Consider the following 22,885-nt stretch of genomic DNA (forward strand, 5'->3'; position numbering starts at 1 on the left):
AGTATAATAACCAAAAACATAAAAAGAAAAGTTTGCTTTGATTTAATCAGATTTTATAGGTTTCTTGATTCACCCATAGCGATATGTTAATCCCACTTCTTTTAAATCCGGTCTTGAATTCTGACTTTGTTTGAACCACCATTGTCGTTTTAAAATACTAAAAAATTTTGCCACATAAAATGTGAAATAAAAATAATGAAAAATACCAAAGTTAGTTGGGCAGTTGATTATTCCAAAATCCCAACTGTTGATTTGTTTGCTAGGTGATGAAGACTTACTCGTTTAAACCTCTTCTTTCCTTATTCGCCACCCACTGCGGCGCATTTTAGCTCTCCCTAAAATCGATCAATTTGGATTGGAATCGACACCGTAAATCACCGCGTTTCTACTGTTTATTCATGCAAATTAGTTTGTCTCCGATCGACGAAAATGTCGAAGATGAAACACTTTTTGCGGAAGCTTCACATCCGCGATCGCCACCATCACAGGAGGCATTCCTCATCTCAAACGCAGCAATTGAACTCCACATCGACGTCGCCGCCGACGGGTGACCATTCGAGCAATAGCGACGAGGAGGAGTTTCAGATGCAATTAGCGCTGGCTATAAGCGTTTCCGATCCGGGTCAGGATTGTATTGACCCGGAAACCGCCCAAATCAACGTTGCTAAGCAGATTAGCCTTGGCTGCGCGCCTTCTCAGAACCTCGCGGTCGCTCCCATTTTGGGTACATCGTTTTACCAGATTTTGTTTTGTTTTTTCGTTCCCTTTTGAATTGTATTGCCTGTGTCGGTTGATTGAAATTCTCGGCTCTGTTGTGTTTTTATTTTTTATACAGTATTGTGGTGGGAAGAACTGCTGCAGTTTCGTATGCAATGATTGCTTTAGGTTGCGAGTCTTGTGACTTAGTCGGAAAATTTTCCAAGAATAGAGGTTGTGGACGATCATGTCCATACATAATGCCCTCTTGATTCCTACCATGTCTTCAGGGACCAAACTACGAATTCAAAATGGATCGGAAAAATTACAATTTTGCATTTAGGAAGAAATTTGTAGTAGGAGTACTACTATATAAAAGATCGAGTAAAATATAAAAATCAATCTAAATGTAATAGCTGAAGAAAACTGCCAGGGACAATTGCCAGGTGTGCCTAGGCCGGGATACGTACCTGCATGTATTCAATTCCGACATCTTAACTACATGTGATGTGAGCAAATAAATAAAATAAAAATCTCATGAGATAGAGGGTGTTTTCTGTTATTGCTCCATCAAGAACTAAGTCGGGCTAAGTTAGACTTTTAGCAGGTATTGCACCATGGTGAACCTGCCTGTGTAAATTTTTTCTTATCATGTGGGGTGTTGATGTGTTTGAATTGCGTTCCTTCGATCTGTTGATGAATCCAAGCAACATAAATCATCACTGCTTGTATTTTGTGTAGCTAAAAAGTGTTTGCAATTTATATTTTTGTTAATTTTTCTATGTAGTTCCCACTTTAGCTTTTAGTACATTTGATGATTCATAGGTCTTTGTTTTTGTGATGCAGAGTTTTAATGTTGTAAATTATGGTGAAAAGGTTATAGATGGGTTCTATATGTTTGTGGAATAGATTCAACTCTGGCGGTCACAAAGAAAATGCCGTCACTTTTGGACCTTAAAGCAATGTCTCATTTGGAAGATATGGGATGTGAGGTGGTTCTAGTCAACCGTATAGATGATGTGGATCTCCGGAAACTTGAAGAAATAGTTTATTGTATGTCTGTTGACAAGACTTTGAGTACAAATTTTCTAGCGCAGAAAATTGCCGACCTTATTGTTGATAGAATGGGAGGTCCCGTTAGTGTTGTTGAAGAAATGTTGAGAAGGTGGAGGGCAAGGAATCGTGAGTTACGAGTCTATTTGAATTCAGCCATCCTTCCCCTTGGCTCCCTTGATGTTGGTCATTCACGTCAAAGGGCTCTACTCTTTAAGGTAGCAAGACCTCCTGATCATTTAAGCTTGTTTGGAGTGGTCAGGTTGATTAAGAATTTTTTTTAGAATGTGATAACATGTTATGACGCATGTTCGCACCACACTGCATAAGGAAGAAAATAACTGTGATAGTTTCTTCTAGGTCCTTGCTGATAGGGTTAACCTTCCATGCAAGCTAGTCAAAGGCAGTTACTTCACTGGTATTGATGAAGGAGCTGTGAACATGATAAAATTAGAGGATGGAAGGTAATTGACTTGCTTATACACTAGCTCTGCCATTTTCTCTTGTTTCAATCCTTACATAAAGAGTAAAAGAACAAAGGAATACGGGTGGGGGTGGGGGTAAGCATTCTTATTGATGGTGCTTAGTTTTTGAGGTCAGTAATTGAAAAAAGTTAATGCCCTCCTCTCTCTCACCTACCACCCTCACCCCATTACTTCAATTTGATCCCCCTCCGCCCCAGTACATGGGTTGGGTCTCGGGATGAGATTGAATCGGTTGCACTGAAGAGTGTAGCTGTATGCAGTGTGAGCCTATGTTTTCTTAGAAATGTTGGTTTAGTATATGCATTTGCACATAGCCTTTCCCTGTGAACAGAATTTCTTTCTGAGTCTAAATCAGGATCTTTAAATGGGGTTCGCCATATCTCTTCTCAGACTACACCTACAAAATCATGTTGTTGTAAAATGTATTTCTTGTTAATCTTGGCTGGCTTAAAATAGAACCTGAGAAGTCATCCAAGCCTTTGATTATTGAGAAAAATATTATATAGTTGATAACTAGACTTTCTGTTTCCTTATTGATGCAGTGAGTACATCATTGATCTAATGGGTGCTCCAGGCACACTCATTCCTACCGAGGTACCTAGTTCCCAACATCATACTTTTGAATTGAATGCAAGGCGTATTGTTACTTCTCCAGGGAGTCTGAAAACCTGCCGTACAGCACCTGAACAATGGGCTCTGAAGGGATCATTTCCACCTGGTACTTCAGGTGCACCATCTGTGGTTTCCTTCCACTCAAATTTAGTAGCCAGGAGATCTGCAGGAATAATCTTGACAGAGCAGTTGGATCATAATGTCAAAGATCTTTATCTTCCACAGGAGGACAATTGTAGAGAAGATCAAGTATCTTTTACCAGGAACGGTTGTAGAGAAAATGTGTTTAAACTAGATTCAGCAGGACATAAGTCATCTTTTAATAATCCCTGGGTGCAAAACACGCCAGTGGATGATAGAAATGACGAGGCCATCTCAACTGTCAATGCTGGTTTTGGTATAGATGTTGACTCTTCTGGAAATAATTTGCAAATTGATCCTGTGCTCAATGGAGTTGCTGAAATTTTATGGGAGGATCTTCAGATTGGTGAACGTATCGGTATAGGTAGGAATTTTATCTGTATATTTTATTTTCCTTGGTGGAATTTATGAAAATGGAGCATTGTACCTGTAGGGCGTGTTTGCTCGCACAAAAATCACCTTTGATTAGCTTCCTCCCTGCGTTTGAGTACAATATTATGCCTTATTCAGGTGCACCTTTGAGTATAAACCACTTTCTTTACACATTTGTAATGGATCAGGTTTATTATACATGATGCTACACATCTCTTGTTGTATGCTAAGGATTTCTGTGGAGATGTTATGATGTTTACTTAATTGCAGTATTCTTAAACTGACTGTTCTAATTGTTCTTGTTCCTTCTGTAGGTTCATACGGTGAGGTATACCGAGCAGAATGGAATGGCACGGTATGTGAATACTGCACATGCTAATAAGAAATTTACTAGGGGGACTCTTTTCTTTTTCTTGTTGTGGTGCATGTATGTGTTATTTTTTTGTTGGGGTTTATAGCATTTTAAGATTTGCTGTTTCTGATTTTGAAGTCTGTTTCTTGTTTACTGTCATTGCACTAGGTAGTGGTACCAGATTCTTTATTTGCTGTAGTTTTAATTTGCTCCTGTGATTTTATGACAGGAAGTTGCAGTGAAGAGGTTTATGAAACAAGATATCTCAGGAGATGCACTTGCACAATTCAAATGCGAGGTAGGTGCTCTTTATAAGATTGTGTTACATGTGTATGTGCTTTGGCATTTAATCCTTTTGATTGCGCATTGCAGATTGAGATCATGTTAAGGTTGAGACATCCGAATGTTGTCCTTTTCATGGGAGCTGTGACACGCCCCCCTCATATGTCCATATTGACTGAATTCCTTCCAAGGTTTTTTCTCAATAATCCATTCATCTATTGGGCTCAGTTCAGTTTGTTCATATAAACCCTATTTTACTTGCAGGGGTAGTTTATATAAGCTGCTGCACCGACCAAGTGTCCAGATAGACGAAAAAAGGAGAATAAAAATGGCCCTCGATGTGGTATGGGTCGATAAGTGATATTTGCATATACAGGGTTCTTGACATGTGCTAACGAGCAAATCCTTTGCAGGCAAAGGGAATGAATTACTTGCATACTAGCCATCCTATCATTGTGCATCGAGATTTGAAGACCCCAAATCTCCTTGTTGATACAAATTGGGCTGTCAAGGTTCAATTTATGTTCAATATAACTCCATATATTTTGAAATTGTGTTTTCCCTTCTCTCTCTTAACATATGCTATCCACCACAACCTGTCAGGTGTGTGATTTTGGCATGTCTCGTCTGCAGCACAATACTTTCCTATCTTCGAAGTCCGCAGCTGGAACGGTAATGCATGAGAAGATTAAAATGAAACGCCTCTATTAACATGGAACGGAGGAAGTAGTATTTATTTGTAATATTTTGGGTTGTGCAGGCAGAATGGATGGCCCCAGAGGTTCTGAGAAATGAACCATCCAATGAGAAGTGAGTTTAATGGTCTCCATATAACTTTGAGCAACTGGTGTCTTGTTTTATTGGATATCACTAATAGGTCAAGTTCTTTGTATTGACAGATCTGACGTATATAGTTTCGGAGTCATACTGTGGGAGCTGGCAACTCTGCGAGTGCCATGGACAGAGATGAATTCAATGCAGGTGGTTGGAGCCGTTGGATTCCAGGGTAGGCACCTTGATATCCCACCCACGGTTGATCCCCTGGTATTCGAGATAATAAGTGACTGTTGGAATAGGTAAGAGTTAACGATCCATTTCCACTGCGCATTGATCATTCATTGGAAATTAACTTTGGAGGCTCCATCCGTGCAGAAATCCACAGGCACGCCCTTCTTATAACCGGCCTCAAGGGTGTGCAGCGCCTCAGTGTGCGTATAACCGAGAGTTGCAAGTATCAGGAATAATACCATTGTAGCAGTAGCTGAGAGCTCGTCTCTGGACTCGAAGAGCCAGTTTGAGCAGAAATCGATAATTCAAGAATTCGTTTGGACCAAAGGCCATTGGTACGCAGGAAAGTTGCTGAATTGGGAAGCGTTGATTCATTCAAAGTGGGAATTGAACGCAGCCGATTCAGAATATATAGAGCAAGTCCTCAACTTCAAAGTTGGCACAAAAGTGTGCAGTTGGGGAACAACTTTAGCAAGTTTCTGCTGGGGAAAGCTTGGTCCTTAAATTTGTATGGTTCTAAAAACATGGGAGAGGAATTCATAAGGACTTTTTCTCTCTTAATGTTCTTAGAGCATTCCCAATGGAGGTGGCGAATTCTCGGCGATAAATCGCCGGTTATCGCCGAATTATCGCCGGCCATTGTGGCGAAGTCGGCGATAATTCGGCGATAATGTTGCCGTTGCTTCGCCGAGTGGCGTTCTAACGCCGGATTATCGCCGAGCGATCGCCGGCCACTGTGGCGACGCTCGGCGATAATCGGCGATAATTAAAATTTTTTTTTTTTTTTTTTGAACCCAACGGCTATTTTACATTCCACCCCTATAAATATTTCCTCCACTTCCTCCATTCATCACCCACAATCTTCATTCTCTCCATTTTCAATCTCTTCTCCCAATCTTCAATTTTCATCAAAATTATGAGCTTTTGGAAGAAAAGTTCCCGATCGGGTAAGGATAAGGGTAAGGGGAAAGAGTCGAGTTCACAAATTCCCAACACGGATGAAGCAAACGAGCAGTGGATGCAGTCGTTGTTGGCGATGGGTTCTCCTCCCGGCCAACTTCCATACGGGGGTCCGTCTCCTTTGCAGACTCCTCCGGCGCGGAGACTTTCTCCGTACTTCAACTCTGCCGGCAGAATGCCCTTTCCAGCCGACGATGTGTATCGGCCCCAGTTCGACACCCCCGGATCAACCCCAGGCGACCAAGAATCTCAGGCCGCGACACTGAGCGCGGAGGACTTCGAGGTGGAAGAAACGCCCACCGAGCCGCCTTCTAGGAGCGGGAGGGGGAAGGCGCCGGCGTCGTCGGCTGCGACTGATACGGGTTCCGATGAGAGGCCGAAGCGGGTAAGGACTACTTACACTCTGCAAGAGTCCGAGCTGATAGCCGACTGCTGGGCGGACACGTCACAGGACGCGGAGCGCAGCAACTACCAGACTGAGATCATATTCTGGGAGCGGATTGCCGCGAAGTACAGGAGCCACAAGACTGCCTCAATGAAGGACCATGGCAGCGAGGCGATCCGTCGGCATTGGGAGCGCCTCATGAGGGACTGCGGGCACTTCAACGGTATTTATTCTAACTTGATGACTCACATGACGAGTGGCCAGAACGAGCACATGGTCCGAGATGAGGCCATCCGGATGTATAGTAGCCAGTACTTGTCGACGAAGGGCTTCAAGTATTGGAACATCTACGATAAGCTGAAGGATCTCCCCAAATTCCGGACGGGAATGCACGACGCGCTGCACGGGAAATCGGTGCGCTCGCGACTTAGCGTTTCGGAGAGCGAGGGGAGCGCGGCCCACATCGACTTGAGTGGGGATGGTCCGCACGAGCGCCCGGAGGGAGTGAAGAAGGCGAAGGGGAGGCGGAAGGGGAAGGGCGCAACGTCGGAAGTCGCGTCGGAATCCGTCATCGACTTAGAAAAAGCCACTTATTCGAGCAATGTCGCCAATCTGACCCAGATGTACACGCTGTACTTCACCGGCGGCGGGACCCCTGAAGAAAAGGCGGCCCTCTGGAAATGCATCCAACACCTGCAGAGTACGCTGGGGCTCGATCCCGACGCCCCTCCGGCCCCTCCGTCTTAGATTTTTTTTTTTTAAATCTTTGTTTATTTGCGTTTTTTATTTGTAGTTTTTTTTTTCTCGTTGTATTATATTTTCCAATGATTAATACAACGATGAATTGTTCATTATTAGTCTATTTATTAAATACATTTGTAGGGAAAATTAAATAATATAAAAAATAATGATGTAAAAATGAAATGTTGAGTTAGGGAGAAATAAGGGAGAAATAAGGGAGAAACCAATGTAGCACTTGGCTAAAAACTGGGGATAAATTTTGGTGCTGATGTGGCGCTGATGTGGCAGGAGTTAGGGAGAAATAAGGGAGTTTTTAGGGAACTCCATTGGGAGTGCTCTTAGGGTTGAAAAACAATGTAGTTATGATCATCTATTAGAATGTCTAGAATAAAAAGAAGATAGGAAACAGAAAAAAAGGGAGTTGTTGAGATCGTCATAATAGCAAATGTAAAAAAAGGTCTCTGCGGTTTATACCTTGATTTGAGTTTAATTTGTACATTTCTCTGCCGTGAAAGAAAATGAAAATTGGTGTTCTTTTACTACAAAGTGGTAGTTTTATATTTTATGTTTGTTAATGTTTGTTGGTAGAATGAATGGTATGTCAATGTTAATAGCAAATGAACCGTTTGTGAACCGGCAAAACTGATCGGTTAATTCATGATCGATTGAATCAATTTAACCAAAATTTTATTTATTTATTATTTTAAAAATTTTATTCATAAAAAATGTTTTATAAAGATTAATACTCCGTATTTAAATTTCATAATGGCACATGCTTAAATTGGGTTTCATGGAATGAGAAAAAAAATTGGAGTATATAATAGAAATAATATTAATATATTATAATATTATTATTTATAGTGTCATTATTGTGGTGTGTCATATACGACACAACACGCATGATTTGCCACTCCTAACCCTAGTTACCACTCACAAAGAAAATCAAGAAAAGCAACGAAGAAGAAGCTAGAAACAGGGTTTATTTTCTGTCTTGATATAGTATTTCTTAGCGGATCGTTGACTGCTCTCGGGCCTCCCAGGTCTTGGCTCGGGGTTCGCTGACCCTTGCTTAGAGGACCGTTGGGTGTGATGTCTGTCTAGGCACGTTCTTAAGCGGGCCGCTAGCTCTTGCACATCGACAGCAGGCGAACTCGACGACCACTGACATGAAGTCAGCGGACCGTTGGACGCGTCCAGTGGCTCCAAATGTTCCCTTTTTCCATTTCTTTACCTCTATCAAGTTCTTTCTATCAATATTCTATAAACACGTCAAAATATCAATTTATGCATAATATAAATCAGAATGAACATGTTATACATTCAAGATAAACCTAGACCTTAGAAATCATTCAAATTAGTTTGCCCATCATCCCATGTTTACAGATTAATATTTTTAATAACTTAAACATGGAAATAAAAAAATAAGAAACAACATGTAAAATCCGTATACTTGAATTAGTAGATGAGGATACATTGACTTTTTTACCCAGAATCTATTTTGCGCAAATTATTGACTTACGAGATGATAGCCACTCATCACCAAAGCTCTTATTTGTACTTATGTTGTAAGTTAAAACGACCATTGAATACACATAGATGTTCGATAATTAGTTTCACTGTATCACACTCTATAGTCTATGTGACTATGACAATTGATCTTACACTATTAAGTTTTTTTTTTACTGTCTCCATTGAAATGTCTCTAGTGTGTATGATGAATTGATGATAAATGATTGATGCTTTGACAAAAAGAAGGAAAATTTATCGAAAGTAACATGTGTAACACGTGGTAATTGTGATTTAAAATTAATTTGGCAAAGGAAAAGTTTAAATTTTATAAGCAATTTATTTGAAAAAATTACTTGTTTGGGCTACAAACCCAAAACATATGGAACATGTAATGTAACGTATTTATAATAGATATTTTGGGCAATTGTGACAAAGCCCAATACCTATGTAACCAAGGACGGAGGCAAAAGCCCCACCTCCATTTTCCATGGTACTACCTTGCAAATAATTCGTCTTTAGCCACCGTTGCGCTTAACCTCTCTTCGGAAAATGTTGTCGTAAGAAATATTAGGTGCAGCCAATGTGAATGAGGTGGTGTAATAAGGGTGGGGGGTGTACTGGTAATTTGCACTTCTTAACTGGGTCATTGTACATGAGGCTGATAAGAGTGTCTACAATAGGGAGTCGCGACGCTGGAAATTGATTATTATTATTTTTTTTATAATAATGTGATTTGTGGTTGTGGCTTGTCCACTATTGGGGTGGACAAATTTTTGTGACTATGGACAAAAAATGTGTGACTTGGCCTTGGAGTTGTCCAAACTATTGTGAACACTCTAACTAACGTAGCAATTTGGGCAAATACACTGATTGCATGTATCAGCACCCATTCAACGAGCCTGGGTCTTATCGGTGGGCCGTCCATTTACCGTTATTGCCCACAAAACGTCTGATAAACCCAGCTAATGAGCACTATTTATACCTATCTAGCAAATCAAACACGTCCTAAAATAAGAATATTGAGTGGATAGTTTTACTAAATAAAGCCAAAGTTAAGCACTGGTGTCGTATCCATGGAGACTAACAATTTATTATCTACGTATTGCAATTGAGACATCAAATACTATATGGATAGCAAAGTTTTGATAACTAAATGAACAAAATTAAATAAAAACAAAGAAAGATAATAACACTTCTTAACCATGATTTAATCAAATACTCTCCTATATCAGAAATTTAAGGATTTTAATTTAATTGTCTTTTCATTTTCCTTAGGATGGAAGAAGTAGCATTGGGTAGCGATAAATGTACATAATTGTACATACATTAAAAAAATGATTCATTCTATTTAAAATTAAAATATACTCCATATTAAATTTCTACCGAGAATTCTCTATCCACAAATGATGTTCACAATATTCTAGAATCCGACCAGACAAATTCAGAATCTTATCACATTATTTCTTCCTTTTTGAAGCCATGCAATTCATAAGATAAGATCAATTATTTCATCTACATTTCTTACACCTTGTTAATTACTCCCATTCCATTATTTTGCTTTTTTCAATCCATTTTAAAATAAAAATTAGCAGAAAAAGAAAAGGCAAGAAGGCATTGTTAGTACACGTACAGAGAGAAAATTTGTCAAATAGGAGTATATGCAATTTAAGTTGCATCATCATTAGTCATTACAGTATACATAATCCCATTTGAAGAGAGAGGACTAAAAGTAAGACTAGTGGTGCAATAGTATTCATTTGCCCATCCAATTTCCATAACCATTTAGTTGTGTAATTCAGCTTCAAAAAGCTATGTCTCTCCTTTCTCATCACCTCTCTCTCTTGCAATGGATAAAAAAGCAATCCCCTTTATTTACTCCATGGCAATCCTGCCATGCACAAAGCTGCTTCATCACAGATTCACGGAGAGAGAGAGAATCCACATATTTTGTTTTTGGTGATCATTGCTTGAAATCAAGAGAGAGAAAGAGAGCAATGGGCCCTCAAAAGGCTGCAAGGAGAAATGAGTGGAACTGAAACACCAAACAGTAATACTACTATACATACTCCTATACTACTCTTCATTTAATCCTTTGCAGAGATGCCCATTTTTTCTTGCTTTTGAGAATGCATTTTGTACTTGAATTTCTATGACCCTCTGTGTTTTCACCCTTCAAAATATGATAATCATAATATCTACCGGTTTAATCACTCTTTTGCAAGAAAAAGCAACTCTCTTTTTTTTCTTCTCTGAATCTCTGAAATTTACCAGTTTCTTGAAATTTGGGTTCTTTTTTTCTCTTCTTCATGCAAGCAAAAACAGCTCACTTTTTGGGTTCTTTGCTACATTGTGTTTTTTGTTGGTGGGGTTTTGTGAAGTCTGAAATTTGAAGTTTGAAGTACTACTCTTTCTCTTTTGTTTTTTTACTGCAACAGATATTCTGTTCTTTTCTCATGGTTATTTTAGCTTATTCTACTACTTTAATCTTTCTCGTAAAAAGGTAAAAGGGTAAAAAAGCTTGGACTTTGAACATTTTCAGGTGTTCTTTTTTCTTTTTATATTCTTCTGCAAATTTACATTATTTGAGGAGGAACTGATCAGTATAGAAATCAAACTTCAAAGCTTCCATTTTTATGTCTGCTTCTTACACCCACCTATTAAAAAATCATATTACTATAGTAGTATTTCTCTGAAAACCTTGTAGTAGTATTTTTTTAGCAAACACACTGTCATCTGTTCTTGCAAAAATTCCTCTTCGAAGATAACAGGTTTGTCTTACTATTGCCTTTTTCTTGTTGTCATGAAATCATATTTGGATTGCTATTTTTTTGTGTGTGTGGTTGAGCTTTTGTTCTAACTTCTACTTAATTGATTTCTTACATATATGCTTTTTTTTCATATACATAGTTACATGTACATTCATGTTGAGAGTGGAAGAGGCAGATATTGTGCTTGATTATAATTGCTGTTTTGTACATGCTTCTGCAATGATGCTATTTGACATTTCCAGTTTTGGTTTTAGTTTTTGTCTTGAATTCTAGAAATGCTTCTTCAAAACTAATGTTTGAAACTTCTATAGCCTTAGAATGTTTAGTATTGTAGTTTGATATATCAACATTGAAATGTAGACACTGGCTTGTGTTTGTTTAATGAAGCTATATTGCTATTTACATTCGGTTTTAAATTTTTGAAATTGCTTCCTCAAAACTAATGTTTGATATATCTAACATTTTTGCATTTCTCTTTCTCTTGCGTGTTTTGTTGGAAACTTGGAAAGAAGTGGCCTTATCAATATGCAAACAGATGAAAGTGTTGGCGGATTTGGGCTGCCTCCGACTTACATAGTTGGAGACGCCATGAACAAGCTTTCTGGCCAGCTAACGAGTCGTGTTGCCACAGCAAGCGATGCTCTCTGCCCCAATAATATCCTATCAGCAAACCGAGCCATGAGTTTCTCTTCGTTCCCCCAAATCAGCCCGTTTCATGGGGCTGATCGGTTTTTAGAGGCCATTCCTCTCCCTAATCTATCCATTGGCACCTTCCCTTATGCCTCCATTGACAATCATCAGGAAAAGGTTGCAATTCCAGGATGTCCTCAAAACATGAGATATAGCGCTGTCATGAACGGCCTAGACGTCTTTGGTCCCTCCCTCGAGATAATACCCCATGGCTACGGAGGCCTACCTTTCCCTCCTGAGCTCACTGGGCATGTAGTTGGAAGAACTAGCCTCCCACCACCGGCCCAACCAGCTCGCAGCTGCAACTCAAGGGAATGGCCGGTGATGGAGCAAGTAGGGTTCGGTTCCCACAGTCAAGACTCGTCTCAGTATAGCAACGAGCTATCTCTGAGTCTCGTGACATCAAAGCCTTCCATTCTACAGGGGCACTCTACACCACAGGAGCAGTGCTCGGAGATATGCTGCTCCAATGGTGTGACTAGCTACTCGTTGCCCGAGCATACTTCTTCCAGCAGCAAGAACCAATCATCGCGCTCCAAACCGCTCCAACTTCCACCATTGCTGTCAGGATCAAGGTTTCTCGAGGCCCTGCAAGAAATACTCGCTGCAATAGCTTGCTATGCACTAGAGAATATCGAAGATGTTGGAATAAACGTCTCGTATTCTTCAATTAGCTCCTCCAAGGGGATTGAAGCGGATCAAGCGTTTGTGTTTCAAATGCAAGAAACAAGCCTAGAAGCAAAGAGAAAGCATCTCCTATCTCTACTGCAAATGGTATATACATACCTACTTAGCCCCATTATATTGATTTGATTGTGTATAGTCTTTAAAAATGTTTATATTCTCTTGTTTCGTCTTTAGGTTGATGACCAATACATCCAGTGCCTCGATGAAATCCACACGGTCACCTCTGCATTTCATGCTGTGACGGAGCTAGAACCTAATCTGCACGCTCGTTTTGCTCTTCCCACAATCTCGTTCATGTACAAGAGCCTCCGGGAGAGGATCAGCAACCACATTCTTGCAATCGGATCTCATCTCAAGGAGGGAGAAACGCGAGAAAACAAGTCATTTGAGGCATGCTTCATCCAGAAGCAGTGGGCTCTGCAGCAGCTTAGCAAGAGAGATCATCAACTGTGGAGGCCTCAAAGAGGCCTCCCGGAAACATCTGTCTCCGTTTTGAGGACATGGATGTTTCAGAACTTCCTCCACCCGTAACGCCCGTTTTCTTGCCTATGGTCCTACTTTACTTATATATGCGAATTCCATTGGAAATCTGACCACCACAGTCATGTATGCCTTGATTTTGCAGGTATCCAAAGGACTCGGAGAAGCACTTGCTTGCTTTGAAAAGTGGCCTAACTAGGAATCAGGTATGGAAAAGCTCCTACATAGTGAAGTTAAGCCTTTTCAAATCTGGAGTAAAGAATCTAAATTTGGATAATTGTTGACTTCATTTGCACGTAAGCTCTCGTGTTCAAAGTTCAAGCTTGACTCGTTTACTATACTATTTCCGCAGGTGTCGAACTGGTTTATAAACGCTCGCGTCCGGCTATGGAAACCAATGATCGAGGAAATGTGTGCAGAAATGAACAGAAGAAAAGCACGGGAGGAAGATGAAGATATGGAAGGCAACCACAGAAACCAACTGCGCTTTGAAACTAGGAGATTTACAAGGGATTGATAAAGGTGTATATTTATATATGTGTATTTTATGTATTTCTTGTCACAATGCTTTGAGCAATTCTTGATTTATAATCAGTGCATTATATTGTATGGTGATATATCATTACAACCTATACTGAAACTCCAAACTGGGATCCAGGTGAAAATCAAGAAAATTGGATATTTGGAAGTGTTTTGTATAATCCACTCTCTCCAATGTATGGGAATGCAATTCTTGATGAAAGTGATGTATAATTGAAGGATAGAAAGAAAATACATATTCATCATAAATTCATGAGACTTTCACACCTTTCTTAAAGTTAAAAGCAATACTCAATTTTCAATGTGTTATGCGTATCAAATTACATGACGCATAATGAAGTATCCTTACTTGAAATTAATACAGAGTACAGACATGACCAATGAAGGTTGGTTCTCACTAGATGTTGACATCACAAAAGAGTATAAATCTCAAACAACGTAAAAAGTCAAGAGTGAGTTTTTGCAAGGGACAGATACCGGTGACACCCGATTACGTCTCTCCCTTGCGATGGCATTTATTTTTGAGAAAGCTACAATGTTCCATATAACCTTGCACAAGCACACATCCACAGATGCAAACTGAAGCTGTGTTTATTTGGTCCACCAGTGATAGAAATCTCTACGCCTGTTGATCTTCTTCTGCAACTGGAGTAGTCCATAGAGGAGGGCCTCGGCAGTGGGTGGACAGCCAGGTACGTAGATATCAACAGGGACAATCCTATCACAACCTCGGACAACAGAGTACGAGTAGTGGTAGTAACCACCACCGTTTGCACAGCTTCCCATAGAGATTACCCACCGTGGCTCAGGCATCTGGTCATAGACTCTGTATAGACAATTAGCACAAGTGGCCAATAGATTTTAATCTTTACAATTATAAGACACCATCGAGTATATCATCACTCAACAAAAATTAAGATATGCAGAAAATAGACCATATATCAAAAGTTCATCATAACTGCACATCTCTAATCACACAGGACAAGAGAGTCTAATTATAAGAAGATTCAGACTGATTATTTTTGTAATAAGACTGCTAATCCTATTTGGGTCGAAATAGGTCTTAAAACTAGAATGGTTGAGCTTTGAATGTGTAACTGTCTGACCGTGACAAGTCTTAAGACTAACTCAAAGTGAGTGATGTTTTAGACTCAAAAGGGCTTGAGTCACATGACTGAAGCTTGAGCCAGCTCGAGCAGCATCGATCAAGATCACCTGTGGCATAGGCTTGTATTAAAAATTCCACATGTTGGATTTGAACCTATGTGGGCAAAGCCATCATATTTTAGTCGTGTGGCTCGTACTCAATCATCACTCAATAACATCCAACATTCCAATTTGATAACCAGTTTTCTGTAAAACTAAAATAACAACTTAACAAAATAATTTGCAATATATAGGATGGAGTAATGTGTGGTCCTAAATCATGAGTCTCCGGGTTGAGGATGCAAAACCTTAACAGGTGTTGAATAAGCCTTGAAAGTTGAGAGGTCAAATAAGACATAGGATCTTAGGGTTCTAAATAGCCTAATAAGGTCCCCACAGCACTCTTTCAGCACTTAGTTAGAGTGTAACAGAGATATATACTAGAGGAACTGCACAAATCACATAAAATATCAGACAGCTCCCAACCCATTAACCAAATGAAACGGGTCAATCCAATATTATGTAAATATACAAAGGGAAAGAAGATGACGAATAGAGTTCCAACTTCAAGCGGAGCGTGAGCTGCCCCCATCCTCCTAAAGATTATATCATCCTTAATATCAAGGCAAAGAAACCTACGTCCTAAGCAACCAAATACTAGGATCAACCAATGGATATAGATAAAATATTAGATTCATCTAACAGTCAAATGTATTCTATTGCTACTAACTGCCACCTTGCAACATATACTATCCCCCATTTCTTGCAAAAGCACTGCTCCATGCCTTTTGCAATCCATTATATTGGAAATACTTAAAAACAGAATGCAGTATTTTCAAAATATTTTTCACTTCTCTGAACCACATTAAGAGAACGGCACAAAATGTGAGATTTACCCAGAGAGTTTTTGATAAAGTGCTATTCACAACCTAATCCCCCAAAACTAACCAAGTTAGAAGGCATTCCAACTTTCCTGGGTCCATTACAAACATCACCATTTTCTTGGAACAAGCTTTGAGAAAAAGAAACAGTGATAATCCACATCTCCTCATAATCAAGTAGAACTATGCAATGGGCATCGCTGACTATAGAGGCGATTTTAGGTCATTACCTCAACAAACTCGGAAAGGGGAAATGGTGTAGACGCAGAAAATAGCTAAATCCGTATTAACAATCACGAATCAAACTTATCAACAGCAATAAGAAGAAAAAGTAATAGCATGTCAGCAAAACGCGCACACACGAACATATCAAATGTTTCACCAATGAAATTAGGGGAAACCCCTACGATCACAGAAACCTTACTTGCGGAGCGCAGGAGCCATCTTATTCGTGAGAGTGCCGGCGACAATCATGCAATCGGACTGCCTAGGGCTCGGGCGGAATATAATCCCAAAGCGATCCAAATCGTAGCGCGCGGCGCCGGTGTGCATCATCTCGACGGCGCAGCAGGCCAGGCCGAACGTCATCGGCCAGATGGAGCCGCGGCGGACATAGTTCATGAGATCATCGACCTTCGAGATGACGAATTCCGCCGCCTTGGACATCCCCGGCGGCGAGGAGCCCGTCGGTGGGAGGGAGGGCGAGTACGGCGTCGGCGTGGAGGAGGAAGCTGCGGCGAGAGAGGGGGTGGTGGTGTGGATCGAAGCTAGGGCTGCGCGGTGGTTAAACGGCGCCGTCCGAGGGAGTAGACGAGCTGCATTTCTGGCTAATTGAGCCATTTTTCCCCTTTCCTTGGTGCACCTGTTCTTCCGATTTGAATATGTATAGAAATAAATTGAGGAAGATAGATTTGAGAAATACTATCAGGGATTAAATTCGTTGATGAGTATGAATTTTTCTGTTTTTTTTTTTTTTTTTCTCCCTATACTGGAGTACTTAATATTTATGAATTGATCAAAATTCTCTCATAAAATTTAAACCTCAATTCGTTAATTCTTCTATACCTAATCTTTCTAGTTGCAATTTCCAATTCTAATTAGAATGTAGTGCTCAAAATTTGACACACGAGAGTAATACACAACTAGTAGTGAGTGAGATAAAAAGAATGATAACTAAATTAGTGCTAATGAAAAGTAAGACCTACATTATTCTTAGGACCTGTTTTGTAGAGTGGGCGAAAAATTCATGATGGGTTTAAGAAATAGATAAGCCGAGTAGATTAATGAGGTTTAATTCATTTTTAAACCTATGTTTTATAAAGTGGTAGAAGCTGAAGTTAATAAACTGCCATTATGGTTTGTAAAAGTGTATTTCTTTTAGAACGACGTTCATATCCTCACATATTTTCTGAATTACTAAATCTATCCTCATTACTTCATCCAAAAATGAATTCGACGCCAAAGAGGAGAAGAAGCCTTATTGATTTCCTCATCATCATCAACCTCACATACTAATTCGGGGACGTTAGCATGGAGCCGTCGTTGAATATCAGCACGACGACTTTGCGCCCTTGTTCACATGACGTGGAACACCACACCGAGCACCGACTTCAAATTAACGACGAAACAATGGTGGTTCCGCTTGACGCCGAAGGAAAGGAGATAATGACAACTGAGACTTCGGAGGGTATAAAAGGTAAACGACACCTAAATCCTAATTGTGTTGGTGCAATCCATCAAATTTTCATGGACTTCTTTTCCACCTAAAACCATAGGGAACAATTGGTTTTAGTCAGGTCGACAACTTCTATATCGATTTAGTTGTTTAAGCAATCCACACTACAAAACGGAGGGAAGCCGATGGAGAAGCCGCACTATCCACCTTTATCTAGGCTAAAAAATGTCATTAATTAGTGTTTAATGAGTTGTAATAGTGAGTCATTGTAGTATACGTTGTAAATAAATTGATGTACATGAGTAATGAGTTGATGACAACTTTCTATAAATGGAAAGACCCATATTTTTATGAGTCAAAATAGAAAGTGCACATTTTTTTAGAGCATCTCCAAGGGGGAAAGGTATATTGAGAAGGTATATTTCTCATTTACCTCCTCAAAAAGGTTATTATACCTTCTTAAAAAGTAATGGACTCCAAGGAAAGAAGGTAAATTCAAAAAACAAATAAAATAACTAACTTTATACCTTTTCTATCAAGAAGAGGTAAAGATACCTCTTCAAAATAAAAAAAAGTACTCCCTCCGTCCCACTTAAAATGCAACATTTGGAAATCGGCACGAGATTTTATGTAGTGTTGTTTTGTGAGTGAATGAAGAGAGAGTAAAGTAAGAGAGATGAAAAAGTAGAGATAGAGTTGTTTCCATTTTAGGAAACGTTTCATTTTTAATGGGACAATCAAAAAAGGAAAACGTTGCATTTTTAATGGGACAGAGGGAGTATAATACCTCCTCAAATACCCTTTCCCTTGGAGCATGAAATTTTATGAAGAAGAGGTAAAAATGGTAGTTATTTCTCTTTACCTCTCCATTTACCCTCTCCCTTGGAGTTGCTCTTAGAGGCCGATGGAATACCTTTTTTCAATAATCTCTCAATAGATTTGGGCTTATGTTATATAGTATATTACAAGTGGACTGTATTATTAAGTATAGTTAAAGATAAATGTAGACATACAATTAACAGAGTTTAATAAATTAAAGAAATTTTAAGACGATGATTTCATTGACTCTTCAAAACGAACGGAAATTTGTAAAAAACTTCACACGAACTTAACCAAATGTCAAAAAAAAATTAAACTTGAATTTTAAATTTTAACTAGTATCACGCATGTGTTGTGCACAAACTTCTCCTAATATAGCAAATATTTTAAGGATAAGCATAGTTGGAGAATCCAATTTTTGATAAAAAATAAAAAATAAAAAACTTAAGCACGGCTTTGGCTACCTATTGATATGGTTATATTGTTTGTTAACCTTAAAAAAAAAACAGGATGCATATCGTGCAAGACCAACTTATATGAACACATACAACATAATTAAGATTCGTATCCAAACAACGATCTCCATATCATCAACACATCAGCAAATAAATCATAATCATGATCCATAACAGGAGACATAGCATCCATTTTCAACTAATCTTAATGAATCAATTCTTCATCTCAACACAAATAGGCAAAATATTTGTTCCAGGTAGATATACAAATAAAAGAAAAAAAAATCCATACCAGCATTCTAATTTTGGTATCCGCCGCCGACGGCATTTTTGTCCTCGATAACCTTCGCAGTCAAGCAGGGCTGTGGGAACTCACTCAGATCGAACGTCTTTTCCTTCTTCATCCGCTCCACGTCAGCCTTCTTCAATAATGTGCACTTAATGGGGGGCGGTTGCGGCGCTCGGCTAAAATACTTGATGTCGTAAACAGTTTCGTGGAGAGAGTTGGGCACGATGGCGGGACAGTAAATCTGGTATTCCGTCGCCTAGGGGATGGCGTGTTGGTATTTAGGGTGGGCGGCGGGACCGGTGTACTCCCATGGCTTCTGGCTTCTTGATGTAATGGTGGAGGGTTTGGAATAGGATTTTGCCATTGATCGAATTGGGGATTTTGTTCAAATATTTCTCTGTGCTAATTTGCAGCTTCATTGATGAAAAACTGTACCACACACACGCAGAACAATAATTTTAAAATATTTATTTATAAGAGAATCCGGAATGGTGCATAGGCCAGCCATTCTCTCCTTTGCCACGTCAGCAATACTAAAAAAACCACCTGCCACGTCAGATTTAGGTCAGCCGCAATAAAAATAATTCAAAATATACTACATTTACGGAATTAAAATTGCGATATACGGAATTAAATTTACGACACATATACGGGAAAAATAATTCATTCCATTAAAAAAAAAGTACATGATTTTTTTTTTTAAAAAAAGGGCTTCAACACCCGAGCCCCGCCACTCTCTACTCCTCATCGCCGTCGCCGTCGTCCTCCTCGTCGCCGCCGCCGCTGCCGCCACCCGTGGTATCTGAGGCCACGTCGGAAACCCCCAACCGTGACCTCGCGATCTCTAAATCAGCACGCATGCTCTCGAGCATCTCGTAAAGAAACCTCTTCTCCGTGGGGTCAGTGGCGTTCTTCCACTCTCGGAAGACCTGTAACATCTGAGCCCGCGTTTGGTTACGCGAATGGAGAGTGTACTCGAGTGGGGCGGCTGGGAGGGCGGAGGACTGGACCTCGCGGGGCGATAGGGGGGATCCGCCCCTCGCAGCCCGCTGCGCCCGCTTCTGTCCAACCGGGCGGGGGCGACCAGTAAATGAAGGAGGGGATGGAAACTCCTCAGCATCCGGGGGGAGGTCGTGGGATCCGCCGCTGCTGCCGCTGTAGTCGCCGCTATAGTTAAGTCGCTGCTTCTTCGGCCACCCAGCGTCGCACCCCGCCCGGAACTTCTCCGAGTCCTTCAGCAACAAGAAGCACTCCCAGAAGGTGAACTCCTTATACTTCCCCTCCAAGGGGAACTGACTCGCGGCTGTCCTCCGGGCGTCGTCCTCAGTCTGCCCACTTCTGAGCTGACGGAGGGCGTTGGCGTACAAATTCGCAAAACGGCCCACCACGGCCCTGGTGCGCTCCCACCCCTTCCGGACCTCCTCGTTGCTGAAGTCCTTCCCGTGCGGGCAGTGGTTCTTATAGGCAGCCCTGATCTTCGCCCACATGTTGACGACCCGCTGGTTGTTCGCAACCAGTGGATCGTCGCACACCTCCAACCACCCCTTGGCCACCGCGGCGTACTCATCCTCCGTCCACTTCCTCCGGCCAGTGGCAGTGCGCTGCGATGACTCGCCGACCGCCTTGCCCTTCCCCTTCCTCCTCGTCTTCTTCCTCGGCGCGGCCGGCATCGCTCGAACGGGAGTATCATCGTCCCCGAGATCGATCCCCATATCATGCAATGACAGAAGGTCATCGCCAGAGAACTGCGTCTCCACCGGGGTCGACGTGTGAGACGAAGCCGGCAAAAAATCAAGCGAGGGCCGATATACCGCGTCCCTTCCCGGTGACCCCTGCACCCCCCCCCCCCGGCATCCCGGGATGCATACCGTGCGGCATCCCCCCCGGCCACATCATCCCCATCATCTGCTACAGCATCATCTGCTGCTGCATCTGGGGCATACCCCCCCACCCGGGCGCTGACTGCCCGCCGCTCCCCTGCCCGCCGCCCGGCATCCCCCACGGCATACCCCCCTGGTTCCCCCCCATCGCCCCCCCCCGGCGCACCAGCCATCATCCCCATCATCTGATTCCAAGGGATGTTAAATCCCGGGCCCATCTGCCCCCATCCAGATCCCACGGGTACTGTGGGAGTCTGAGAGCCGCTCGTCGCCGGACTGGACTCGTTGTTGTGATCCATCACTCGATGATGCTCTTGAACAGAAAGTTAGAGAGAGAGAAAACTCGTTAAAACAAGTGGTGCAAATGAAAATGAAACGAAAATCTCGTTTATATATGATTTAAAAAAAAAAAAAAAAATCGAAAATCGGCGCTGGCCTATCGGGCCTCCACAATGGCGGCTAGCCGATCGGCTAGCGTTTCGGCCAGCGACGAGCGATCGGCGAGCCCACGCCGATCCGCTCGCCGATTTTGCGCTGGCCGATTGCAATGGTTCGGCTAGCCGATCGGCCAACGCGACGAATCGGCTAGCCGGTCGCTAGCCGACCATTGCGGATGCTCTAATTGTTCACTACTTTTAATTTACTGCTATTTTTAGAAAATTATGATAAATGATCTCAATTTTGAATTCTCACGTTTACACTTTCATTATAAAACCACTTTCACTGTAAAAACTCTCACTCACTCCACTTAGATTTTAATTTAATATAATTTTTTAAATTAATTTCTAAAACTCCCCTTTTATATATTGTATAGATTTACTTGGGATCGGATATTCGAGTTGGGTTTTAACTTTTAAACTTAATTTGTTTAAGTTTAAGCACTAGAAAATGAAGTGTAGGGAAAGAATACTTCATAGGCGCCATATGCAAATAAGCCTAAAGTAATGTCCTTTGCGGCAAAATTTCATTTATGCCCTAATCTTCCACTATATATTCCCACCCATTCACCGTGAAATTCATATCTCACTCAACCTCAATGGCGGCTGAATCCTCTACTCCATTATTTAGGGAGATTTTTAACGGTGAGTTACGTTCAATTATCAAACTTTGTGAATCTCTTCGATTCGTCTTTTTATTTGGCGATGGCTCCATTTCGAGTCAGCAGCAGGTGCCTATTTCCTATGGCAATCCGTCTGCCGCTTGGAGCCTAAATTAATTCACCCGGTTTGAAGATCCATGAAACCCTAATTTTCAGTTGTTTTTTGATACAATAAACCGGTGTCATTTTCCAAATTATGGATTCTTTTGTTTTAGTTTTGCCTAATTTGGATTGGAGAAGGCATTTGAGTCAGACACGGGTTGTTTGTATTGAATTTCAACGACAAACCACCTTTTGCATAGTGCCGAAATTCAGCTACCTATCACGATTGGAGATGAGCTCTTTATTTCACAGCTTGTCTTCAAATTTGCGGTAGCTAAATTTTTTCATATCGACTGCAATTCATTTGATTATTTGCTGTGATGAGATGCTAACACGTAAGAGGTAGCAACTTTGTGTTGTTGCCTCGATGCAATCCATTTGTTACGCTTGGCTTCTGAGCTTAATTCAAAATTTTCTTTAACGCCTCAAACCTATTGTTAAGACACTGAATCTTTGTTTAAAAACGTTCAATTTAAATTTAGATAGTCTTCATGCCGCAACTAATTTTCCTATTCAGTTTTTTTTCGGGTGGTACTAATAAGTTACTTTTAGTTTTAGATTTGAAAAATGCACAAATTTTATTACTAGTAATTGATTTTCAAAATATAACTAATTTTCCATTTAAACTTGATGCTTTATACACTCTTTTTAATCTCTTTCCAAGAAACCCAAATGGCAAATACTATCTAATAGTAATCGAAACCTTATAAATCTCTTTGTAAGATTCCCAAATATCTCACAATTAGGGGACTAAAAAAAGCTTAAGCCAAATACAACA

General features: G+C 40.8%; 2 protein-coding genes, 1 non-coding gene and 2 pseudogenes across 7 annotated transcripts; 3 read left to right on the plus strand and 2 right to left on the minus strand.

The window, feature by feature from the left end:
• The first annotated feature begins 301 nt into the window (after positions 1–301).
• Positions 302–5,565, plus strand: LOC125195662 (serine/threonine-protein kinase EDR1-like; annotated as a pseudogene). The gene is made up of 13 exons (XR_016137686.1): positions 302–708; positions 1,522–1,967; positions 2,110–2,213; positions 2,777–3,351; positions 3,674–3,714; positions 3,941–4,009; positions 4,084–4,184; positions 4,258–4,336; positions 4,407–4,505; positions 4,597–4,665; positions 4,754–4,803; positions 4,893–5,069; positions 5,146–5,565. The product of XR_016137686.1 is annotated as a serine/threonine-protein kinase EDR1-like (transcript).
• Positions 5,566–10,216: 4,651 nt separating this feature from the next.
• On the plus strand, positions 10,217–13,922 carry LOC125195666 (homeobox protein ATH1-like). Of its 4 annotated transcripts, none has more exons than XM_048093812.2 (5): positions 10,217–10,643; positions 11,874–12,828; positions 12,916–13,268; positions 13,367–13,427; positions 13,574–13,922. In XM_048093812.2, the coding sequence occupies exons 2-5, from the start codon at positions 11,890–11,892 to the stop codon at positions 13,736–13,738; spliced, it is 1,518 nt and encodes a 505-aa protein (XP_047949769.1). In that variant the 5' UTR covers positions 10,217–10,643; positions 11,874–11,889; the 3' UTR covers positions 13,739–13,922. The 4 variants fall into 4 exon arrangements, with proteins under 4 accessions (XP_047949769.1, XP_088912542.1, XP_047949768.1 ...); XM_089056416.1 differs by having other exon boundaries at positions 11,877–12,828; XM_048093811.2 differs by lacking the exon at positions 10,217–10,643 and adding an exon at positions 10,652–11,364.
• Positions 13,923–14,029: 107 nt separating this feature from the next.
• On the minus strand, positions 14,030–16,759 carry LOC125195674 (NADH dehydrogenase [ubiquinone] iron-sulfur protein 7, mitochondrial-like). The gene is made up of 2 exons (XM_048093820.2): positions 16,213–16,759; positions 14,030–14,587 (listed from the first exon to the last, which is right to left on the minus strand). Exons 1-2 carry the CDS (start codon positions 16,626–16,628, stop codon positions 14,353–14,355), a joined length of 651 nt encoding a protein of 216 aa, XP_047949777.1. The 5' UTR covers positions 16,629–16,759; the 3' UTR covers positions 14,030–14,352.
• Positions 16,760–18,849: 2,090 nt separating this feature from the next.
• Positions 18,850–19,445, minus strand: LOC148929330 (uncharacterized; annotated as a pseudogene).
• Positions 19,446–22,418: 2,973 nt separating this feature from the next.
• Positions 22,419–22,510, plus strand: LOC125197602 (small nucleolar RNA R24). Its single transcript, XR_007172138.1, has one exon. It is a non-coding gene; the product is annotated as a small nucleolar RNA R24 (small nucleolar RNA).
• The last annotated feature ends 375 nt before the right edge of the window (positions 22,511–22,885 follow it).

This window comes from Salvia hispanica, chromosome 4 (genome assembly GCF_029641045.1).
Source record: "Salvia hispanica isolate PSC_SH4W2 chromosome 4, Shi_PSC_v1, whole genome shotgun sequence".
NCBI classification, from domain to species: Eukaryota; Viridiplantae; Streptophyta; class Magnoliopsida; order Lamiales; family Lamiaceae; genus Salvia; species Salvia hispanica.

What these genes read in the sequence shown, in the direction of transcription:
- LOC125195674 (XM_048093820.2), bottom strand. Translation starts at nt 16,628, where the DNA reads ATGGCTCAATTAGCCAGAAATGCAGCTCGTCTACTCCCTCGGACGGCG. An exon ending in ATGGCTCCTGCGCTCCGCAA is followed by an intron (nt 14,588 to 16,212) that starts GTAAGGTTTCTG and finishes TTGTCTATACAG; the next exon opens with AGTCTATGACCAGATGCCTG.
- LOC125195666 (XM_048093812.2), top strand. Translation starts at nt 11,890, where the DNA reads ATGCAAACAGATGAAAGTGTTGGCGGATTTGGGCTGCCTCCGACTTAC. An exon ending in TTTCAGAACTTCCTCCACCC is followed by an intron (nt 13,269 to 13,366) that starts GTAACGCCCGTT and finishes TTGATTTTGCAG; the next exon opens with GTATCCAAAGGACTCGGAGA. An exon ending in GTGGCCTAACTAGGAATCAG is followed by an intron (nt 13,428 to 13,573) that starts GTATGGAAAAGC and finishes CTATTTCCGCAG; the next exon opens with GTGTCGAACTGGTTTATAAA.